General features: G+C 48.0%; 7 protein-coding genes across 7 annotated transcripts; 3 read left to right on the plus strand and 4 right to left on the minus strand.

Moving 5' to 3' along the window:
* Window positions 1–1616: 1616 nt before the first annotated feature.
* PGRI_088500 (uncharacterized protein) lies at window positions 1617–3596 on the plus strand (the record flags this gene model as incomplete). Its single annotated transcript, XM_040796564.1, has 4 exons — window positions 1617–2161; window positions 2302–2478; window positions 2522–3029; window positions 3084–3596. The coding sequence occupies 4 exons, from the start codon at window positions 1617–1619 to the stop codon at window positions 3594–3596; spliced, it is 1743 nt and encodes a 580-aa protein (XP_040651102.1).
* A 980-nt stretch (window positions 3597–4576) lies between these two features.
* Window positions 4577–7058, minus strand: PGRI_088510 (5-methyltetrahydropteroyltriglutamate--homocysteine S-methyltransferase; the record flags this gene model as incomplete). The annotated part of the gene is made up of 4 exons (XM_040796565.1): window positions 4577–4621; window positions 4680–6608; window positions 6668–6989; window positions 7048–7058. The coding sequence occupies 4 exons, from the start codon at window positions 7056–7058 to the stop codon at window positions 4577–4579; spliced, it is 2307 nt and encodes a 768-aa protein (XP_040651103.1).
* A 959-nt stretch (window positions 7059–8017) lies between these two features.
* PGRI_088520 (Amino acid/polyamine transporter I) lies at window positions 8018–9768 on the plus strand (the record flags this gene model as incomplete). Its single annotated transcript, XM_040796566.1, has 2 exons — window positions 8018–8283; window positions 8352–9768. The coding sequence occupies 2 exons, from the start codon at window positions 8018–8020 to the stop codon at window positions 9766–9768; spliced, it is 1683 nt and encodes a 560-aa protein (XP_040651104.1).
* A 693-nt stretch (window positions 9769–10461) lies between these two features.
* PGRI_088530 (M20 family metallopeptidase) lies at window positions 10462–11763 on the minus strand (the record flags this gene model as incomplete). The annotated part of the gene is made up of 1 exon (XM_040796567.1): window positions 10462–11763. The coding sequence occupies one exon, from the start codon at window positions 11761–11763 to the stop codon at window positions 10462–10464; it is 1302 nt and encodes a 433-aa protein (XP_040651105.1).
* Window positions 11764–12716: 953 nt separating this feature from the next.
* PGRI_088540 (putative short-chain dehydrogenase/reductase) lies at window positions 12717–15939 on the plus strand (the record flags this gene model as incomplete). Its single annotated transcript, XM_040796568.1, has 9 exons — window positions 12717–12995; window positions 13050–13144; window positions 13477–13602; window positions 13654–13721; window positions 13770–13998; window positions 14051–14275; window positions 14335–14647; window positions 14909–15823; window positions 15877–15939. The coding sequence occupies 9 exons, from the start codon at window positions 12717–12719 to the stop codon at window positions 15937–15939; spliced, it is 2313 nt and encodes a 770-aa protein (XP_040651106.1).
* A 558-nt stretch (window positions 15940–16497) lies between these two features.
* On the minus strand, window positions 16498–16973 carry PGRI_088550 (uncharacterized protein; the record flags this gene model as incomplete). The annotated part of the gene is made up of 4 exons (XM_040796569.1): window positions 16498–16567; window positions 16660–16730; window positions 16796–16867; window positions 16965–16973. 4 exons carry the CDS (start codon window positions 16971–16973, stop codon window positions 16498–16500), a joined length of 222 nt encoding a protein of 73 aa, XP_040651107.1.
* A 410-nt stretch (window positions 16974–17383) lies between these two features.
* On the minus strand, window positions 17384–19164 carry PGRI_088560 (glycoside hydrolase family 72 protein; the record flags this gene model as incomplete). Its single annotated transcript, XM_040796570.1, has 4 exons — window positions 17384–18858; window positions 18915–18940; window positions 18992–19029; window positions 19105–19164. 4 exons carry the CDS (start codon window positions 19162–19164, stop codon window positions 17384–17386), a joined length of 1599 nt encoding a protein of 532 aa, XP_040651108.1.
* Window positions 19165–20099: the final 935 nt, after the last annotated feature.

Raw genomic sequence — 20099 nt, forward strand, 5'->3', positions numbered from 1 at the left:
CTCGGAGTTCTCCGTCGTGATAATCTATTTTCACCACAAATTCTCTCCTGCACCTCGTATCGAATATAGTACAATAGTACGAAATGAGTTGGATTTAAATAGAGCAGTCTGGAATGAGACATGTGGGCCGAAGGGTGATTGGGAAGTCGTTGCCCAGCGAACGCGCCAAGCAATGCGCCAAGAGCGTTAGTTGACCCTAATTTTGGCGATTTTATTCTTGGCCTGATCTCATTGGCTTCGAATTAGATGTAGACACGAGCCGCATCTCTCTTGGCTTCTGATATAGCCTAAAAGCATCTTGCCTTTTACTCTTGTTGCTGCCGATAGACTGCCTAGTTTTTTTTTATTGATTTCGACTAGTACTAGGGTGCTTGAGCCATGAGACCTAATCGCTTCTCCGGTATATTTCGTGCAATATACGCTACCTCGTATATTGCGATGAGCCTCATTATAAAAACCTTCGAAAAGTTTACGGTATTTATGCGAATAACCATAGTGCACAAAGCAAGCTATCAGCAGTTGTAGTCAATTTTCAGAACAATCACGTCTATACACATGTTGTACAGGTCTTGTAATCGCTATTGACTGAAAGAAATCATACAACCATGGACTAGAAAGATATGGCTACGGTATATGTATGCTATCGAGTTACTGCAGATCTCTAATTTGGGTCTAACTTGAATATAATAAGGGACGGGGAACATCCATGGACTGGGTTTCTTCTGCTCAAAGACTTTATGTGGCGGAGACATCAACTAAACCTTCAGGACCACCTTCCTAGGCCACATTTTCAACTTCAGCGGATGCATGCATACCTATATATATGGACACATCAATCTAATACTATCTAGATCAAGGTTGAGAAATAACTTGGTTCAATTCCAATGCTACATGTACTATCTTACAATGGTAGCGATTAACTTAGAAGTCTAAGAGTAGATGAAGTAGTAGGCAAGACAAGGAGCGGAGCGCAGATGGGTCCACCGCATACAATTCAAAGATGTTCCGATAGGGTTATGAAGGTCTTGAACTTGACCTCTCCTAATCTGAAGCACATATGTTATACAATTGGTGCCTCTCCCAAATGGTTATGCTGTGCACCTGGTGGCTTAGATGCCGTCTCATATATAAATAATATCATTGCCGCAGATTTGGAATTGCTTGGTCAGTGCGTGATTATACACCGGCAAGTTGGGAATCGATAGCCACTCTGATACGCTCTTAAGTGGGAGATCAATTACTATAGTGGTAGAGTTCTCTTGCGGGGCTCCATTAGGCTTATATAACTTGACAATAGGTCCACTAGTCCATAGACATATTTGCAATATAAAGTAGGGTTGTACCTTGAGAACTTATTTATATACGAGAGCTAGATGAGAGCTAGATTAGTGAGTTCGCAGTCGGTTTCAATACAAGTCCCATCCTCCTTTTTGTCAGACCATCCCATATCCCGTTCTTTGCTGGTAGACTACGCAGTTTGCTAAATGGCAGGGTATTTGTACCCTGCTCTCTATAGATTGAATATCAGAGACTTCTACTTTCTTCATCTCTCGCTCGTAGGTCAAGACCTTTACCTGTTATCTTCATTCTATCTCTAGCCCCTATTTACTTTCAACATGCCACAACCACGTAGAAAGAGGGTTAAAGGCCGAGAGCCGGGCCAGATGCTCTTGAAGTTCAAGCCTGTTGCCAAAGAGTTGACCAACAACGCACAAGCCAAGGGAGCGCTGGCGCACGGCGGCATCAAGCAGCCAATCCAGCCCGACCAGACCATGACACCTTTTGAGTCACAGTCCACTGAACACAAGTCATCAGATGGCTCTCACACGTCTGCTCCTCAGCCCTCTACTCCTCAGCCTGGTACTTCGCCTCGGCTGTATCCTCGATTCGAGAGTAGGATCAAACACGTTGTGGCCCGCATGCGATTCGTAAAGAAGTCAGCGGTTTGGGAAACACTGTACCCCCACTATTCGGATGAACGGTTTGTCAAGTTCATTCTTGACTACACAGTCGAGAGCATGAAGGAGCTCCTTGATCGTGAGGAGGCGCCCACTTTCAAGCAGCTCCAAGACATACCATGGATCGAGACCAAGGACATGGGGGTGTATGGGAAGCTTTTGGAATCCCCAGTTGTAGAACTGAACGACTTTCTGTACACGGGGTCCGCAACATCTTATGATAATGGTTTGAGACACCGAAAGAGGGCCCACCTAAACAACATAGCGAGAAAGACAAGGAATTATAAATATATTATATCATCAGCGTAGGTTCGTACTTGGGCTAACATGAATTATAATTTAGGCATAACAACGGAATTCCGAATCACGTCACATTGGCACAGGGGGATAATCCTCACAAAGTGACGTTTGCCGTATTTTTACGACTACCTAGTGATAAACTGGAGACAGAAGAGCATATAAGGCACTATCGGGTGCTTTGTATCGCTGCTGAGGTGATTTTTACCACACTTCTCGGCTCGTATGCCGAAAAGCCCGCTGACCAGTTGAGCGAATATCATGAGGCGTGTCCCTATGGCCCCCCCCCTCAAAGCCTTCAAGTATCAGGGTGCCTGTGGGCACTCAGCCTTCCGTGAGGACACGAAGCTGACAGATGGTTCGAAGTCCCGTATAGTCCGGCCCGCAGAAACGGGTGGTACTTACACAATCACCAATTGGAGGAACGGGCTTCCCCATGATACTACGTACCACCTCGAACCCGTGGCGGAGCCAAAAGCGTGCAGCGCCACAATGGAACAGTTCTCGAATAGGGAAATCATGGATATTGATTCTATCCTTGGGATTACTCGGGACGCACCCGTACTGTCCACAATCCCTCAGAGGGAGATTCCTAATGAAATACCGGAGATATTAGGGAAACGGAAGAGAGCGACGGCCCCTAGGAGCGAGGTCCAAAAGGCAAAGCACAGGGAGTCTGTTCGCAGATACATGCAAAAACCGGAAGTGAAGGCCCGACGTAAAGAAAAGAATGCGGCCAGAAAAGCGAACGAGACGGAAGAGGAGAAAGACAGAGTTCGTTGCCACAGAAATGGATTGTGTAATTGAACTAACCTGGAAACCGATTAGAAAAGAAAATGGGCCAATCAGCTTGCGCGAAAGAACAAGGATGCCCTCCATCTGGCGCTTAATGGGACGCCTCGTAGTCAACGGCTGCGGGACCCAAACGAGCTAGTCCGTCAGGACCGAGCGAAAGCCCAAACAAAACGGCAGTCCGACCCGCATAGTAAGGCCCGTCTAAGCCATGCAAAAAAGGTTTCCAAAGCCAGATTGAAGGTCAGGAAATTCCGTTGCGCGAAGTTTAACTACACTAAGGCGGAGGTTGAGGAGGCTTGGTTGGGAGTATGGGAACGAGAGATTGCCAGATTTGACTGGCAGGTTTCTATCAAACAATCCAAGTTCACACATATCCCTACGCAGGAGCAACGAAAAGCCGTCGCTGACTGGGTTGCCAATGGGCGCAAGAAGACACCGACTAGTGCTGCGAATGTTCCTGGATGGGATGAAATGTGTACAAAGGTATCCAGCCCCGTAGAGGCTGATATCAACAACGCTGATGCGCCATCAGGCGCATCTAACTGATTTTAGACCGGGATGTTTGTTGGGTGTTGTGTTCGCCCGAGCAAGACAAGATACGTACTCGGCCTACTGTCAGCCCTAGGCTCTGGCTAACTTGACTATTGCACTGAGTGAGGATTGTTTGCTCCGGTGGTTTGATAGAACTCTTTATTTGTGACTTTGGCAGCACTTCTCCTTTTTCGCTATTCAGATTGCTTAACAGTAGAAATTTCCCTCTGCCATTGTCAATTTATCATTTACAAGAATATTCAGCCCCATTAGCGGCCTTATGATGTCTTTTCAGTAGTCCTTTTAGTAATTTTTTCAGATATTATTCTGTTTATATCTGCCAGTTTTATAGGTCGACTGCAAAAAACAGGCCAAAAAAGGCTTGATTTATGCAGACAACTTTTCTATGTAGTATATTTATAACCTTTGATTCTTTCGCTCTTTCTCTCATGTAGATGCACACGCTCATTAGCAACTTACCCGAAGCACCTCGTCATTTCACAAACGGAAATCTGGTCACACTTAGAACGATATTCACCAAAAGTTAAACCCCAGGCCCTAAAGGCTTCACAAGTACTACGCATATTGATATAAAATATACTACAAGAAACACAAGAGTATTGTAAAGTGTAATATTGACAACTGCTTCTACATGATAATAGAAACAGTAGATCAAATTCGACAATGCGAATTTGATCAAGCAAGGTTGTAGAGCTTGCTGTATGTGGAAAACCACACAATGTTGAAATGGTAAAACTAGCACCAACCAAACATCATAACGACAGTAGGTCATAATATCGGCCGGTGCCAGTTTAAAATCGTCAGTCATGTTGAAACTCCAGGCCCGCTTTTGGTATCCTCTAGAAAACCCGTTGAAACCCATATGTTGAACTTTTGGTATCATCGTCGTAACTCATCAGAAAAGAAAACTCCCCAGTCCCGAGGTGACAGGTTGATTGTCACCTCCTCATTAAATTAATGGTAAGGTAAATAATTTACTGCGCGTACTTCTGGCGGAAGAACTTGGCAGCGTTCACCATCTGTTCGAGTTTTGTTAGCATTTTTTATTTTATTTTGTAAAAAGTCGAGGGGTCTTACGTTGGTCAGAGCCGCCTTAGTTTCGGGCCAGTTTCGGGTCTTCAAGCCACAATCAGGATTACACCAAAGCTGGTGAGGCTTCAGGTATGCGAGCATCTCCTCCATGCGGTCCTTGATCTCCTGCTCTGTGGGGACACGAGGGGAGTGGATGTCGTAAACACCGGGGCCGATGTGGCGAGGGTAGTCCTCGTCAATGAAGACCTTAAGGAGCTTAGCATCAGACTTGCTGTTCTCAATGGACAGGACATCAGCATCCAGAGCAGCGATAGCGTGGAAGAAGTCCTGGAACTCAGAGTAACAGAAGTGAGAGTGAATCTGAGTGCCGTCGGTGACACCAGCAGTGGACAGCTTGAAGGAGTCGACAGCCCACTTGAGGTACGCAGCACGAGCTTCGCCAGTGCGGAGGGGAAGACCCTCACGAAGAGCGGGCTCGTCGACCTGGATGACGGCGATGCCAGCGGCCTCAAGGTCAACAACCTCATCGCGGAGAGCGAGAGCGAGCTGCTGAGCCTGGACGGACTGGTGGACATCATCACGGGGGAAAGACCACCGGAGGCAAGTGATGGGACCAGTGAGCATACCCTTCATGGGCTTGGGGGAGATAGAAGCGGCGTACTTGGACTCCTTGACTGTCATGGGGGCGGGGCGAGAGATATCACCGACAATGATGGGAGGACGCACGCAGCGGGAGCCGTAAGACTGGACCCAGGCGTGGGTGGTGAAGACGTAACCAGTGAGGCGCTCACCGAAGTACTGCACCATGTCGTTACGCTCGGGCTCACCGTGGACGAAGACATCGAGATCGAGCTCCTCCTGGATCTTGACGACCTCTTGGATCTCCTTCTCGATGAACTTCTCGTACTCCTCAGGAGTGATCTCACCCTTGGTGAACTTGTTACGCTGGATGCGGATCTCCTTGGTCTGGGGGAATGAACCAATGGTGGTGGTGGGGAAGAGAGGGAGCTTGAGGGTCTTAGTCTGCTCGGCGTAACGCTCGGGGAAGGCAGACTTGCGGTTGTGCATCTCAGGGGTGACGGCGGCCTGGCGGGCCTTGACAGCGGGGTCGTTGGTGCGGGCAGAAGAGGCACGGGCCTGAACAGACTTGGCGTTGGCCTCGAGCTGCTCACGGACAGCGGCAGGGCCCTCGGTGACGGCCTTGGCGATCACGACAACCTCGGTGGCCTTCTCAACAGCGAAGGAGAACCAGTCTTGGACCTCAGCGTCAAGGGTCTTCTCGCTAGCGAGAGTGTGGGGCACGTGGAGAAGGGAGCTGGAAGTGGCAACAATGACACGGTCCTTGCCGAGCTTCTGGATAGCGTTCTCAACCTTCTCGATGGCAGCCTTGAAGTTGGTCTTCCAGATGTTACGACCATCGACAACACCGGCGGAGAGGACCTGCTTGGGGCCAAGAGCGGCAACGACGGTGTCGAGCTGCTCGGGGTTGCGGACCAGATCGATGTGAATAGAGTGGAGGTTCTGCACGTTGGCGAGGACATCAATGTTGTGGACGATGTCACCGAAGTATGTGGCGAGAGTGATGCGGGGACCCTGAGCACCAAGGGCGCCGATCTTCTCGTAAGCGGGCTTGAAGGCAGCCTTAGACTTCTCAGCAAGATCGAAGACGAGGACGGGCTCGTCAATCTGGACATCCTCGGCGCCAGCAGCCTTGAGCTTGGACAGAAGCTCAACGTAGAGGGGAAGAAGCTTCTCGAGCAAAGTGATGGGGTCAACGGTCTGGTCACGGTCGGCCTTGGCGAGAGTCAAGAAGGAGACGGGACCGAGGATGACGGGGCGGGTGATGATGCCAGCAGCCTTAGCCTCAAGGAACTCAGTGACGGGCTTAGGCTCGGCGGCGAGCTTGAACTCCTGGTTGTCCTGAAGAGTAGGCTTCACGTAGTGGTAGTTAGAGTCGAACCACTTGACCATTTCCTGTTGATCGAGTCAGCATACTGCATCCGAATTTGTATATTGTAATGATTCGCACATACCAGACTGGGAACATCAATGCCATTCTTCTGGAGACCACGGCCCATGGCAAAGTACTCATCGAGAGCGTTGAGGTTGTGCTTGGAGTAGCGCTCGGGAATGGTTCCGAAGAGCTGGTGGTGGTCGAGAACTTGATCGTAGAAGGCGAAGTCGTTGCTGGGAATAACATCGACACCGGCATCCTTCTGGATCTTCCAGTGCTCCAGACGCAGACGCTTGCCCTCAGCGAGAAGCTCATCGCGGGAGATCTTGTCAGCCCAGTAAGCCTCGGTGGCCTTCTTGAGGTCACGGAGTCTTCCCATGCGGGGGAAACCCAGAATTGATCTATTCAGATAATCAGCAATTAGGTCAATAGTCGTCTATGGGAGTCAAGCGAACATACGATTGAACCATTCTGACGATGTGTGAAAAGGAGAAAAGAAAAAAGGGGTCTCAAGGATAGAATTTTCACAAATCCGATGCCTTTGAGAGAGAATGTGAAGGAAGAGAAGGGGGAAAAGGTCTGGGAAACGCTCAAAGAAATATGGAGGGGGAGGAAACATACGCTAATCCTAATGGGGATTTCATCCCAATGGGGACTTGATCCACATGCAAGTTGGAGGGGCAGCAATACAGTATGATACATGATACAGTACCTCTGTGTAACTCGGTGTATACCTCTGTGTACCTGGGATCTGGGTCTCTGGGCGGACTTTTTTTTGGAACTTGTGCAATTTACTGTTATTTTCAATCCTCCTGTACCAATACCCCATGATCTCCGTGATCGGTCCATAGATGATCACGCCATTGACACACCGATAAGGCCTCTGCAAAAGCTGTTTACAACTATTGCGTACATAGTATGTTGTAATGTTAGTTTCTTCTTTTTTTTTATTTCTGTAAGGGCCTTGTATGTTGTCAAAATAAATTCAAGTTTCTTGATGAGCGGTCAAGCCCACCAAAGTATAAGAAATGCAGAGAAGGGAGTACGGGGCAACTGTGTGACACGTTGGCAATTGACCCCGCCATCTCACCCGCATAGCATTGACAAGTTCACATTGATACTCCGTACTCCGTATATTACTCTGGGAATTGATAGCTTTACTAAGTAGTATGTTCAATTATTGTACAACATAGTATTTTCTACTCAATTCTTAATGATTCTCCCAATATTCCTAAAAAAATAATAATGACTCAGAAGATGAGCCCCCGGTGTCGGGGTCCATTCAAGCAATTGATCGACCCACGTGATATATGATGTCGTGATAGGAAAAAGTTAATTGAATATTTGTTTTTTGTTCTCTTTTAGGGCAAAAAAAAAGAGAAAGCTATTTGCCAAGCGTCAAGTCTCTAAGACAGATACAAAAAGAGCCATGGCCTGTGTGGATAGTATTGCGTTTGATACAGCCCACTCTCCGAAAGATGTCCGAAATGGCGAATATCAGGACCAGAACTCCGACGAAGTTTCTGTGACTAATGAAGATGATCGCGACCTCCTAAAGCTTGGCTACCACTCTGTCCTGGCGCGATGCTGGGGATCGTTCGACAATTTCGCCTGTTCGTTCTCGGCCTTGAATTGCGTTGGAGGAATTCGTGTTCTTTTCTATATCGCCCTCAGTGGAGGCAGCCCGGCTGCCATGTATGTTCTGTTTTCCCGGCTGTAGTTCCCCGCGCTCGCATTGATCGCATTACTAATAACTGCCTTAGCTGGAGCTCCTGGGTCTCCGGTAGTATACTGTCCGTCATCACGGCCGCCTGTCTCGCTGAAGCTTGTTCAAGCTATCCCGCCGCAGGGTCGATTTATTACTGGGCTTTCCGATCCTGGGGAGGTGGTGAAGTCGGCCGCTTCATCTCGTTCCTAGTGGCCGCGTGGACATTGGTTGCATGGACCGCTTTCCTCGCGAGTGATTCGTTCGGTGTCGCCAACTACCTAATTTCGGAGATCGTTGTGTTTAACCCGAAGACAAGCTTTCCATATGAAACTGCCGACGTCCGAGCGCGTGCCGTGGCATGGGCCATCTCTCTTCTTTTCCTGGCTATTGCTACCACGCTAAATTTCCTGCCCCCGCGGATGTATTCCTGGGTGTTCCGAGCAGGTGTGACGATCATCATTATCGATATGCTGCTAAACCTCATCTGGCTTTCCATTGGCGTCTCTAAGACGTATGGTTTCCAGTCAGCCGAATACGTGTTTACGTCTACATACAATGGTGGGGACACCAGCTCAGGGCTGAACTGGGTTCTATCCTGGTACTTGGTAGGCAGTTGTCTCGTGGGGCAAGATGCTTCGGGTCATGTCGCAGAAGAGACCGTCTTGGCAAAGAAAGCCGCCGCGAAGGGGATCTTCTGGGCAACCGTTGCGTCTGCGATGTGCGGCTTCCCAATCATTATCTTGTTCCTCTTCTGCATGCCCCCGATTGAGACATTCTACGATACTAGCGTACCCCAGCCGTTCATTAACATGTACGCGATGGCGCTCGGTCCCCATGCACACGTTGTGATGACCATTGTCGCGATGATCGGAGCTATTCTCAACACTTCTATTTCCCTAGTTGCTGTATCACGACTTGTTTTCGCCGTGGCGCGCGATGGTGTGTTCCCGTTTAGTGACGTGTTATCACGTGTATCGAAGTCGAAGCAGCCCCACAACGCTGTCATCTTCATTTCGGCTATTGCTGCACTTCTCCTCTGTACCCAGCTTCCGTCGCAGGTAGCCTTCTCCAGCTTGGTCTCTACTTCGGCTGCAGGTTCCCTCGCAGCATACGGCTTGGTTGGAATCGGCCGCGCGTTCATCACGCGTAAATCGTTCCGTCCGGGCTTTTGGGATTTGGGGCGGTTTGGCGTGGTCGCCGCTGTTGTTACATTCCTGTGGAACGGGTTTGCTTTTGCTGTTCTATGTGCCCCAGCTTACTCGGACAGTGCAATTGACAAGGATTCCACCTTGTTCAACTACGCGATTGTTATTATGGGCGGAGTCACTATCATTGCGATCGCCGAGTGGTGGCGCAAATCCAACGGTGTTTGGTTTGAGCATCTCAAAATCGTTGACTCAGCTACCGAGACCGAGCACTCTATTGAACGCAAGGAAAAGACAAATGCCTCGGCTGTTACGGCTGCTGTTTGAATCGGTGAAGGGTTATACGACCGCTTCACTTTTCTTGGTAGTCATCAGGACTACAAGAAGGTGAACCCAAAAGAGGTGGGGATATAGGGGTGTTTGTGGTAAGTGTGTTTTCTGCAGCACGCATGACGGGTGTTCGAGGTCTGGCGTTTTGGTCTTCCAAAGCGCTAGTCTCGTTCTGAGAAATTACCGTTAAAACTTGATCTGGACAATACCAGCGAAAGGACATGCATGCTTTATTGCTCTTCTCTCCCTCCTTGGTGTCGTGTCTTGAAGATCTGATCTCAAGGCAGATGCTGCTGACTGTCCCTATTGGGTATAGATCCGCGGTTTGCTACCAACAAGCTCGGTCCTGGACTATTTATATGCGAAACTGGGCTAAGGTCATGCTACCCCAAGGCATACGTGAAGTGGTGTTATGGATGAACTGTTCCTGCCATCACTCACACCAATGTCGCTCCAAACCACCAGCAGGGATCAGGGGTCACTACGCGAGCTTTCTAGGGGGTCCAGATGTTGCAACCCGGTATACGGTGGTCATCTGTCTATTGGACTTCCTAGATTGATGGTCGGACTACGTCCGATGTCTCGTGGGCTTGGTCAGCAAACCGCCTGTAGGCTTGTAGATATGATGGAAAACGTAGAGTGGTATTGGTGTAGTATTGATCTATTCTCTAGCTAAAAGAGGGCTTGCGTCTAGTGGGCGCCCAGCGCGGCCGAGATTAACCTCTTATATCCTCGGACGGCCTCTTCAAGCTCTCCCACGGTGATTGCCTCGTCATCTCCATGGGCAACATGGATGCTACCTGGCCCGTAAAGATACCGCTTGACTTTTGAACCTCCCGGGGTATTAATCTTCAAGGACGGGATATCAGTTCCGTAATTCACAGTAATCACGTCAAACCCATCAACGTCGGAATCAAGATGTTGCGGTGGAGCGCCGTTCTCACTGTCCCCAAAGTCAAGATAGACGCTTCCATCTCCGCCAGTCACATCTTCAACTGCCTTCCTCACAATCTCTCTCGTGTCGTCTGGACTCCCAGCCGCGAGACGAACGGAAATGGTCGCCTCCGCATACGCAGGAACGACATTAGCAGCTAAACCAGCGCGCACGACCCCAATATTCAATGTCGATTGACCAAACTTCTCACTACGGAGAAGTCCACCTTTTTCAGGCGGGATATCTTGCAGGGTATTGAGGTACGATAAAACAGGAAGAAGGGAGGAGATGGCACTTTTCCCGAGCCATGGGTAACCCGAATGCGCTGCTTTTCCTTCAGCGGCAATTCTGAAGCCAAGGGCACCTTTGTGTCCGGCGACAAGCTTAAGTTCTGTTGGCTCTCCGAATATGACTGTGTGGAATGTAGGTGGTGCTGGGTTGAGATCCGAGTTTGAGAAATGTTTCATTCCAACGCTACTCTTCTCTTCGCCGACGTCGAACAACAACCCGATTGAAGCGTCGGGGTTGGAATCCAGTGTTTCCAGGGCAGCAAATAGTATAGCCGCGACACTGGCTTTAGCATCTACTGTGCCGCGGCCAGCGATAACAAGGTCTGACCGATTGAATGCCAGATTCTCTGGGCTATCTGAGGCCGGGGGATGAAGCGAGTAAGGAATGAACGGTGGGACAGTATCGATATGGCTGGTCAGCACCACCTTTGGAAACCTGTTTTCCCCAGTGTAGGCGTAGACGTTGAATCTTTCTTCCTCGGTGTCACTCTCTGGTGTGACAATTTGTTTCTCAACGGTCAGGTTGTGTGAGCGGATGAAGTCCAAGACGAAGTTTCCAACATTTTGCTCGTGTTCACTGATTGATGGAATTCGCACAATGTCTCTGTGGAATGACAAGAGAGGAGATTCATTGATAATTCTGTCCAAGTCTACGCTAGGAGATTTCGCGTTTTCGTTGATCGAGTTTCCATGCAAGGGTCGCTGGGATACTGACCCCAGCGTCACTCTTGCTAGAGATGCGACGATATAACAGTAATCTGCCTTCATGTTCCTCGGGGGCACTTCAGCGCGACAATAGTTGAGGACTTGTTAAAAGGTATGTGGCTGACTATTAGGAAGAGATGAAATGAAGAGGGGTGATTAGGGATTATCTCCCCGCAATGGCGTATACTCGTAGCTCTGCCTATTTCTTTTTGTTACATCTATTTTTTTTCCTGCATGATTTTTCAATCAGCAGATCCACTGCATTACTTCAAAGCCATGAATTTGCCGAGCATGGCGTAATTATCGCGTCCTCTGTCGATCCCGAAACATCTATTATTTTGACTAGGACTATATCAAATCTTATAGATAATTCGTTCCCACAAATTAAGGCTTTCTCAGACTTTTTTTTTTTGCTGTTTTACTATCGACCTATATAAATAGTATGGTATCTGAGAAGAGTTCTAAAGAGACCACTGGAAGGACTACTGAAAAGACATCACAAGGCCGCTTGTACGGCCGACTATTCTTGTAAAACTAGATATAGAGCATTGATATAGTGAAATGGTGAAAGTAAATAGCAGTTAGTAATAGTAAACTGCTAGATACGATTACACTGTGCATTGGCTTGTGGGGGATAATTTTCACAGTTCGACCATCCAGACAATATAATGGACCACCGTAGTATAGGCAACATCCTACTTTCCAAATTGAGGGGCTGCTCAATGCACGGTAGCTTGGATTTTATCCCAAGTCTTTTTTTTCTCGGCCAATTTTTCCCTCGGCTCAGTACATGACGCTAGGTAAGCCCTTGCATACACGCCATGTTCAACAGTCCTTGCTCATCTTGCGCAATTCAAATATGAAATAACCAACTTTCGGTACTTCCTGAGAATGTGGAGTAGCACGAATGCCAAAGCTCACTTAACAGACTAGATATCCCTCTACATTATTGCTATTGCTCCAGCGGCACCTTTTTTTTATGAACCAGGTACAAAGGACGCTGATCAGTGATTGCTATGTCCTCTGAGATAGCAGAGAAAGGCAAAATTCAGACGGTCTCTATCGATAAAACACCGATTCCGGCAAAAAGCAACGTACACTATGTCAACCGCAATGGTGATCGCACTCCGGAATCCTTTGATGAAGAGCTCATCCCCGGCTATGATCCCACGCTGATGCGAGCACGTGCAACGCTCAGCAGTGCAGAGGAAAAAAAGCTTCTACGACGAATTGATTGGCATCTGATACCACTCTTGGCCGTTATGTATATGGTAAAAAGTGTGGATTTCACCAATGTAAGACTATCTATGGAGTACGCTGGTGAAAGATCACTGACCACAATGGTTTAGGTCTCATACGCCCGTATTATGGATAAAGACACACCCCATAACATCTTGACAGAGTTGAAAATGACTTCAGATCAGTATAATCTGGTTACAACTATGTATTATGTGAGATAACTCAGACCAAATCGTCATTTCAAAGGTTGTACTAATCCCTTGGAGGTCCCTTACATTCTTGCAGAGGCCCCATCCAACCTTTTGTTGAAGGGTGTGCGACCTTCGATTTGGCAAGCTCGGATTATGGTACATTGAGCTATTCCACCTCTAGTTGGGTTGGCACTAATAGTCACTTACAGGTATCTTGGGGTATTGTTCTCTGTTGCCATGCAGCCGTGACAAACAGGCAGGGTCTATATGCTGTCCGGTTCTTCCTTGGACTATTTGAGGCTGGCCTGTGGCCAGGAATTCTTTTACAGCTATGCTATTGGTATAGACCGGATGAGGTTGCTCCAAGGATAGTTCTTGTCACTATACTTGGGAACTTTAGTACTGTAATCAGTGGCGTCCTTGCATTTGCTTTTAATGGTGTCATCGCTGGTGGTCTATCTGGATGGAAATGGTATTGATTCCCTTCAAGAAAGACTAATTGTATGCTAACAATGTTTCTTAGGCTGATATTAACGGAAGGAATCTTCACGGTCTTACTGGGGATCTTCACCTATTTTTTCCTACCTGATTGTAAGTCCTTTGAATTCTCAATCCTAGGCGTAACCAACAATTCCACAGTTCCTTCAACTGCATCCTGGTTGTCCGAAAAAGAAAAGTCCTTTACTCAAGCCCGCTTACCGAGCAACTCTCCTCGAGCGGCGGAGGCTAACTTCAATCTGCGCGAACTAATAACAACATTGAAGAACAAGCGGATCTGGCTGTTCCTCTTCTGCTGGGCCTTCTTTACTATTGGCACGACGGGACTGACATTCTACCAACCAACAGTTATTTCAAATCTTGGATTCACGTGAGTTATTCCAACTTGACGGGCACAATGCAGTTTCTAACAAAGCTCAAAGGTCCATGGGTGAAGCCCAGCTTCTTAACATCCCATCTGCAGTCTTTGCAGTAATATTGACAGTCGCATTCGGTATCTTCGCAGATAGCGGGCGTATTCCTCAACCAGCCATACCACTTGGATTCATGATTGTCATTCAAGCATGCTATGGCGTGCTGTATGCCTTCCCAAACACCGGTGGTGTATATGCTGCAACAATCGTAGCGGGAGGTTTCTCGACTGCATGGTAGGTGCACTCTGAATGAAGCATTCTATTCTTCATTCCATTGTGCTAAGACAAATCAGGTATACAATGATGTGGCCCTGGCGAGTCCAGACAACCGAGGGCGCAACAGGATCTGCCTTTGCAATCGCATTTGCGAATAGTTACGGCCAGATTGGAGGAGCCGTGGGATCTCAGCTATTTAATTCTCGGTTTGCACCACGATATACAACCTCCTTTGGAATTGCGATGGGATTTGTTGGTATGGCTATCATTATGAACCTCATTACTTGGGGTTTTACCTGGCAGGTGGATGTTGATACCAGGAAACTAAAGAGCATTCGACTTGCGGCGGCAAAAGAGAACCGGGCTGTTTTGGATGATGTTGATATTCATGTAGGAGAGAAGAAAGATAGGTAAATAGGATTCGGAGTAATAGATGCCGAGGAAATGGGATATTGATGCAATATGTCTCTGATGAGGTGATCGTGAAAAATAGTAAGCTCGTCAGATAGTCCAATAGAATCCATTATTCATTCTATAATTATCAATATATGTAATAGCATGATAGCATTCTCCCTTTAGGGCTTCCCCGGCCCATTGCCAAGAGGATATCAAGTGTGGGGGTGGATACTAGACGATCACTTCCAAAAATAGTTCACCTTCCCCTCAACGGAGAATGTCCGACAGCTTGAAGCTCCTACTGTTGTTTTCTTTGACAAATTCCCTCATTTCCACTCTTCCAACCCTGTACACAATGGCATTCGCACGCAGATTAGCTATCATGCCTGGCGGCCTCGGTACGGACACGAGATAAACACACGGACGAGAGCTAACTTCTCCACAGGCGGCCTGGGATCAAGTATAGGCCAAAAGCTGAGACAACAAGGTGCCCGTATCGCCATTCTCTATGCACCATTCGAAGCCGCACGTCGCGATGAGCTCCTCGAATCCGGGTACGGTGCAGGCGGCAATCTAGATGGCGTCCACACCTATGAATGCGACATCACCTCGCCAGACTCTGTGCAGGCGGCCTTCAACTCTCTAGAGAAGCAATTAATTGACCCAACCACCTCTTCTTCATCTGAAAGGGTTTTTCCAAGTATCCTGATCAACACAGCTGGATATGTATCTCTCAGCGACATGGAGATAACACCCCCTGAAGAAACACTAAAGCATCTCACGACTAACATCTACGGCCCGATGCTCTGCTCTCAGGCGTTTGCTCGACTCTATTTCGCCGCATCCAAGACCGCTGAATCATCGCCGAGTCCTCCACCGCCTGGAAGAATCGTCAGTATTTCATCTCAGGCGGCACATGCTGCGCTCCATCGACATGGCGCGTATTGTGCCTCGAAAGCTGGACTCTTGGGTCTGACGCGCAGTATGGCGTCTGAGTGGGCTGGTCGGGGTATCACGGCTAACACTGTGTCTCCGACTGTAGCTTGGACTGAACTTGGGAGAAAGGCTTGGGGGGAGGCGAATGTTCGCAAGGCCTTCTTGGCGAGTATACCAACAGGCAAGTTTGCACTTCCAGAGGAAGTTGCTGATTCTGTGCTGTTTCTTTGCCAGGTATGTTTCATCGGATTGGTGGGCCATGTCTCTCACTCTGACTTGTGCTATAGGATTCTAGCGGCATGATCAATGGTGCGGATATTAGAGTTGATGGTGGTTTTACCGTTAGATAACTTCGATAGTTGGAGATTTTCTACCATGTCGATATCTAAATATACTCGCCCCGAATTGGGGATAAATTCATTCTTTTTTTCCATGGCTCAACCGTAGTAATATTCACTTCTGTGAAAGCCGCGATCTCATCTCTGTGTGTGTCAACCTGATTATAGATCTCTCCAGTATAATGTGTTATAGTATACCAAAAGAAATCGCCCTATGGCTTTCTTCGACCCGCAGGCCTAGAACCGTGGCCTATATCCAATACCTAAGTGTAGGTATCGATTCACAGAAGGTTCACCCCTTCCATTGTTACTGCAGGGCAAAGTCAATGAGCATGGAGGGAGAGAAAGATCATATGTATAGTCGACTGTGTCTATAACCATAAGGGGCCTCCACGCCACCATTGCATGTCCGCCCCATAAAGATCTCCCCAACACCTACGCAGTTACCTACGTAGAGTGTCCGCTCCCCCAAGTCCAGTTCCTAGATATTTTCGCTTTCAAAACTCCTAAAGCCATGCTAACCCGTGATATCGTAAAGTAGATTGGTTTCGGTTCCGCCGGGATGGTTGTCTATGCGCTGATACCGGGGAAACACTCAGGAAGACCCTTGTTGTGCTTGTTGGAGGCGTGCTCGAGGAGGCTATATGCGCGAATGTATATGTTAGTAAGGAAATCCATATATGCCGACAGGAACGAAGGTATTTGTAAGGACGGATGTCTGGGATCACGTACGCAGGAGGCTTGGTGGTCTGGAGGAAAGTCTGTCTGCAGATCTGGCACTGAATGCTCATGGCTTTCTCGTTCTAGATAAGAATTTGGGTCAGCGACTGGAATGACAATACGGGCGTCAAAAACAACGTTGACGTACGCTCTTGGTCTGCGACTTGGCGGTCTTGGTGTCCTTAGCGTTGCGCTCGCGCTTCATGTTTGCCTTGGCTCCCTATCAAGTATTGTTAGTTCACTGTGTGTTGAGGGGCCAAAACAAAGAGCTCAGACTGGTTTGGCGTCATCTGTATGGCTGGGTGGTTTCTTCTTACGTTGCCCATTTTTGTGGTGTTTGACTTGACGTCTGAAATTAAATAACGAGTTCAAGGAGGGGAATGCGATAGGACGTGGACGTGAGGGAGATCTGTAATTTTTTGTAAAAAAAATTGTCCCCGGTCTTAGGCCCCACGTGGGGCGCGGGAAATACTGACTAAGCATATCTACATCCCGCTCGGCAATTTACTGGGTTTCAATCGACACGTATAGTAATGAGTGTGCCTAGGAGAGAGATTCATAGTCTGAATGGTGCAATATCTACCTCTTACTTCATGTTTAGAAATTGTCATTGTGACCACTACGTCTAGGTATCCAGGAAGATTAAAATATCAATCTTGTTTCATTAGAGTCATGAAGGAGTGGGACTCCAGGTACTATTTGCTATCATTAGATAGCCTAACGGACAGGGCATGAATCACCGATTAATCAAATAGTTGATAGTGCAATCAAGCACATATTGATGCACGATAGCAAATAATGCTAGAGAAAACCCCCAGACGACGTAACTGTACCAGGTTTTCTTCTCACTCCCACGCGCACGCGCACCTTCCCCCTTGGATGGGGACGACGTTGCCCCTATGGCTTGGTCCGTTGTAGCTGTGCCAGCCTGTCTGAGAAGTGACTCGCAACGTTTAGATGAAGCCTTGGCAGACTGAATCAACGCTGCCCCTTTGAAATCACACGCCGACTGGTCCTTCCTCTGACCCTGGTAGTAGCGGTCGAAGACGTAGGAAAGCTTATCTTTATTGGTGCAGATACTGTAGGCACCATACTGCCCCGTGGTTGCGTTCTGGGAAATTCCATCGCAGGCGGTTTTGTCACTTCCGCAAACTGTGCCGAACAAATCTCCGTACTGGTCTGCATGCAGAGATTCACTGGCCACACACGACAGACTGTTCACCATGCAGGAACACAACTCTTTATTTGGAGAAGGTGGCAGGGGACTAGACTTTACCAACCACACTTCGTTGGCAGTGGGACAAGCGTGCGGAGAATTTGTAGGGGTATAACTGCCGCTGTTGACACCACTGGGAGTGGCAGTTTGAATGGCCTTCGAGTAATAGCTGAAATCCTGTTGGGTGCTGACGGAATTCCCGTCCACAGAGACGAGCCCATAGTTGTTGGTACTTTGGAAGTACATGTAGACAATACCACCGCTCCAGACGTTTTCCATATCCGGTCCGAAAATCGCAGAGATGTCGCCAAATTTTCGAGGCCTGATTGTGTTGCAACCATACTCAGAGAAGAATATTGGGAGAGGGTAATCCTTGTACTGGTCTGTGAGGTTTTTGTAACCGGAGCCCTGGAACGTGCTGTCTCCACACCACTCGTAGATATTGTAACCGAAGAAGTCAATGGAGGTTGACTGGTCTCCACAGCTGAGATAGTCTGTGAGCTTGTTACGGAAATCTGGCTGGTCGGTAGTTGCGTAGCCAAAGCCCAAGGATTTCCTGTACCCCTTTTCTTTGACGTAGGCTTTCATGTCGCGCACAGCTGCTTTGACGAATGCTGAGCCCATTGTCTGATTCGCTTTGTCCACCACCTCGTTGCCGGCAAAGAACCCAATCACATTATCATACTGATGGAAGGAATCAACCACAGCAGTGTATCGATCGTACAGTTCCACGGTCCAGGAAGGGGAATCGGAGACAATCGACAACCGAGGGGATGACAGATCGGCAATAACATAAATTCCTGCATCAGCCAGTTTTTTCATACAATCATCGTGGCTCTTGGTTGGGTTGACAGCGTAGGTCCGGATAACGTTGGCCCGAAGTTGTTGAAGGTACGGGATATCACGATCGCAGTGTGAACCATCCGCCAGAGGGTCGGTGTAATGAACATCGCTCGACTGACCGGTACCTTCAGCTCCTCCAGCATTGTAGTCCTCTAGATAATGGTCAGTATGGGGCCACGAGAAGAGCTGCATCCTCTAGGACGCATACCCTGATAAGCAACGCCACGGATGTAACTAGTCACGGGGTTAGCAGTTGAAACGGTTCAAAATACTCTATTAACTCACAATTGCGATCCATTGTTCGCATAGAAGAACTTAGATCCCTGGGAATTGACACGTTAGTTGCTTGGATCTCTGGGTGGCTTAATGATACTTGCTTTGATCTCGATTATGGGAACACTGGCTATGGCAGTAGCCAGCAGCAGGAAGAGACCTGCTAGAACAAGGTAAATTTTCATCTTAGCTGTATGATGGTCAGCTGTGATCATGCATATCGATGAGAATATGTACCTGATGATCAGAGATGTGAGAGGGTTTGTGTAACAACGCGTGCTTTACAAAGGAAGAAACTTTCCAAGGTGGAAATGGAAAGCAGAGTGAGAGATACAAATATACCACGTGCCAGATCCGACTGCCTATTCTACACAATTATATCTAGATAGGAAGCAGCGACTTGCCTGGGTTGACCGCCAGCGAGGCGGTCAGTCGAAGAGGTATAAATACCCCCTACCTGCTCCCAGAACTTCCTCTTCTTCTTTTTCCTCTCCATCCCAGTGCACGGGCTTTACACGTATCAGTGAGGAAATATCCGAGATCGTGTTTTTGCTAGTTGAAAACTACCAATTGACTACTTCAAGCGAGCCTTCGGGCCCGCTTGGGAATTTTTGAAACACCACTGCCTTGTCTCTTTGCTGGTCATCGAGTTCAAATATAATGCTTAGATGGCAGATCTCGCTGTCACCCTCTTGTCTGAAGAGTCAAGCTTTGAAAACGTAATGAGATTACTTCGCACAAGCGTGTTCACCTTCGAAGATGATAGTGGTCACTCCGTAGACTAAATAGAGTAAAGTTGTAAGTGGAGTACAGCTCCACCGGTCACAACAACGGATCTTCCCCTGAGCCGGCATCCGACTGCGACTGATCCACCTTCTAATCCTAAGGTTATATACATATCGACCTACCTAGGGTGGGTGAGTGTCACGTGAAGCCACCTCACTACCAAACTTGCTTCCTGGTGTATGTTGATCTAGTGCTGAAATAAACCTATTGTTATGGAATCCACTGTATCTACCATTAGCAATATAATAATTCTACCTGCTAGTCTTGCCGTTGATTGACCACTCTCTTGCTCTTGTACTCCACACGTCGGCGACAGATCCATAAAGCTCGGGCA

Source organism: Penicillium griseofulvum, assembly GCF_001561935.1.
Source record: "Penicillium griseofulvum strain PG3 chromosome Unknown contig_11, whole genome shotgun sequence".
In the NCBI taxonomy this organism is placed as follows: domain Eukaryota; kingdom Fungi; phylum Ascomycota; class Eurotiomycetes; order Eurotiales; family Aspergillaceae; genus Penicillium; species Penicillium griseofulvum.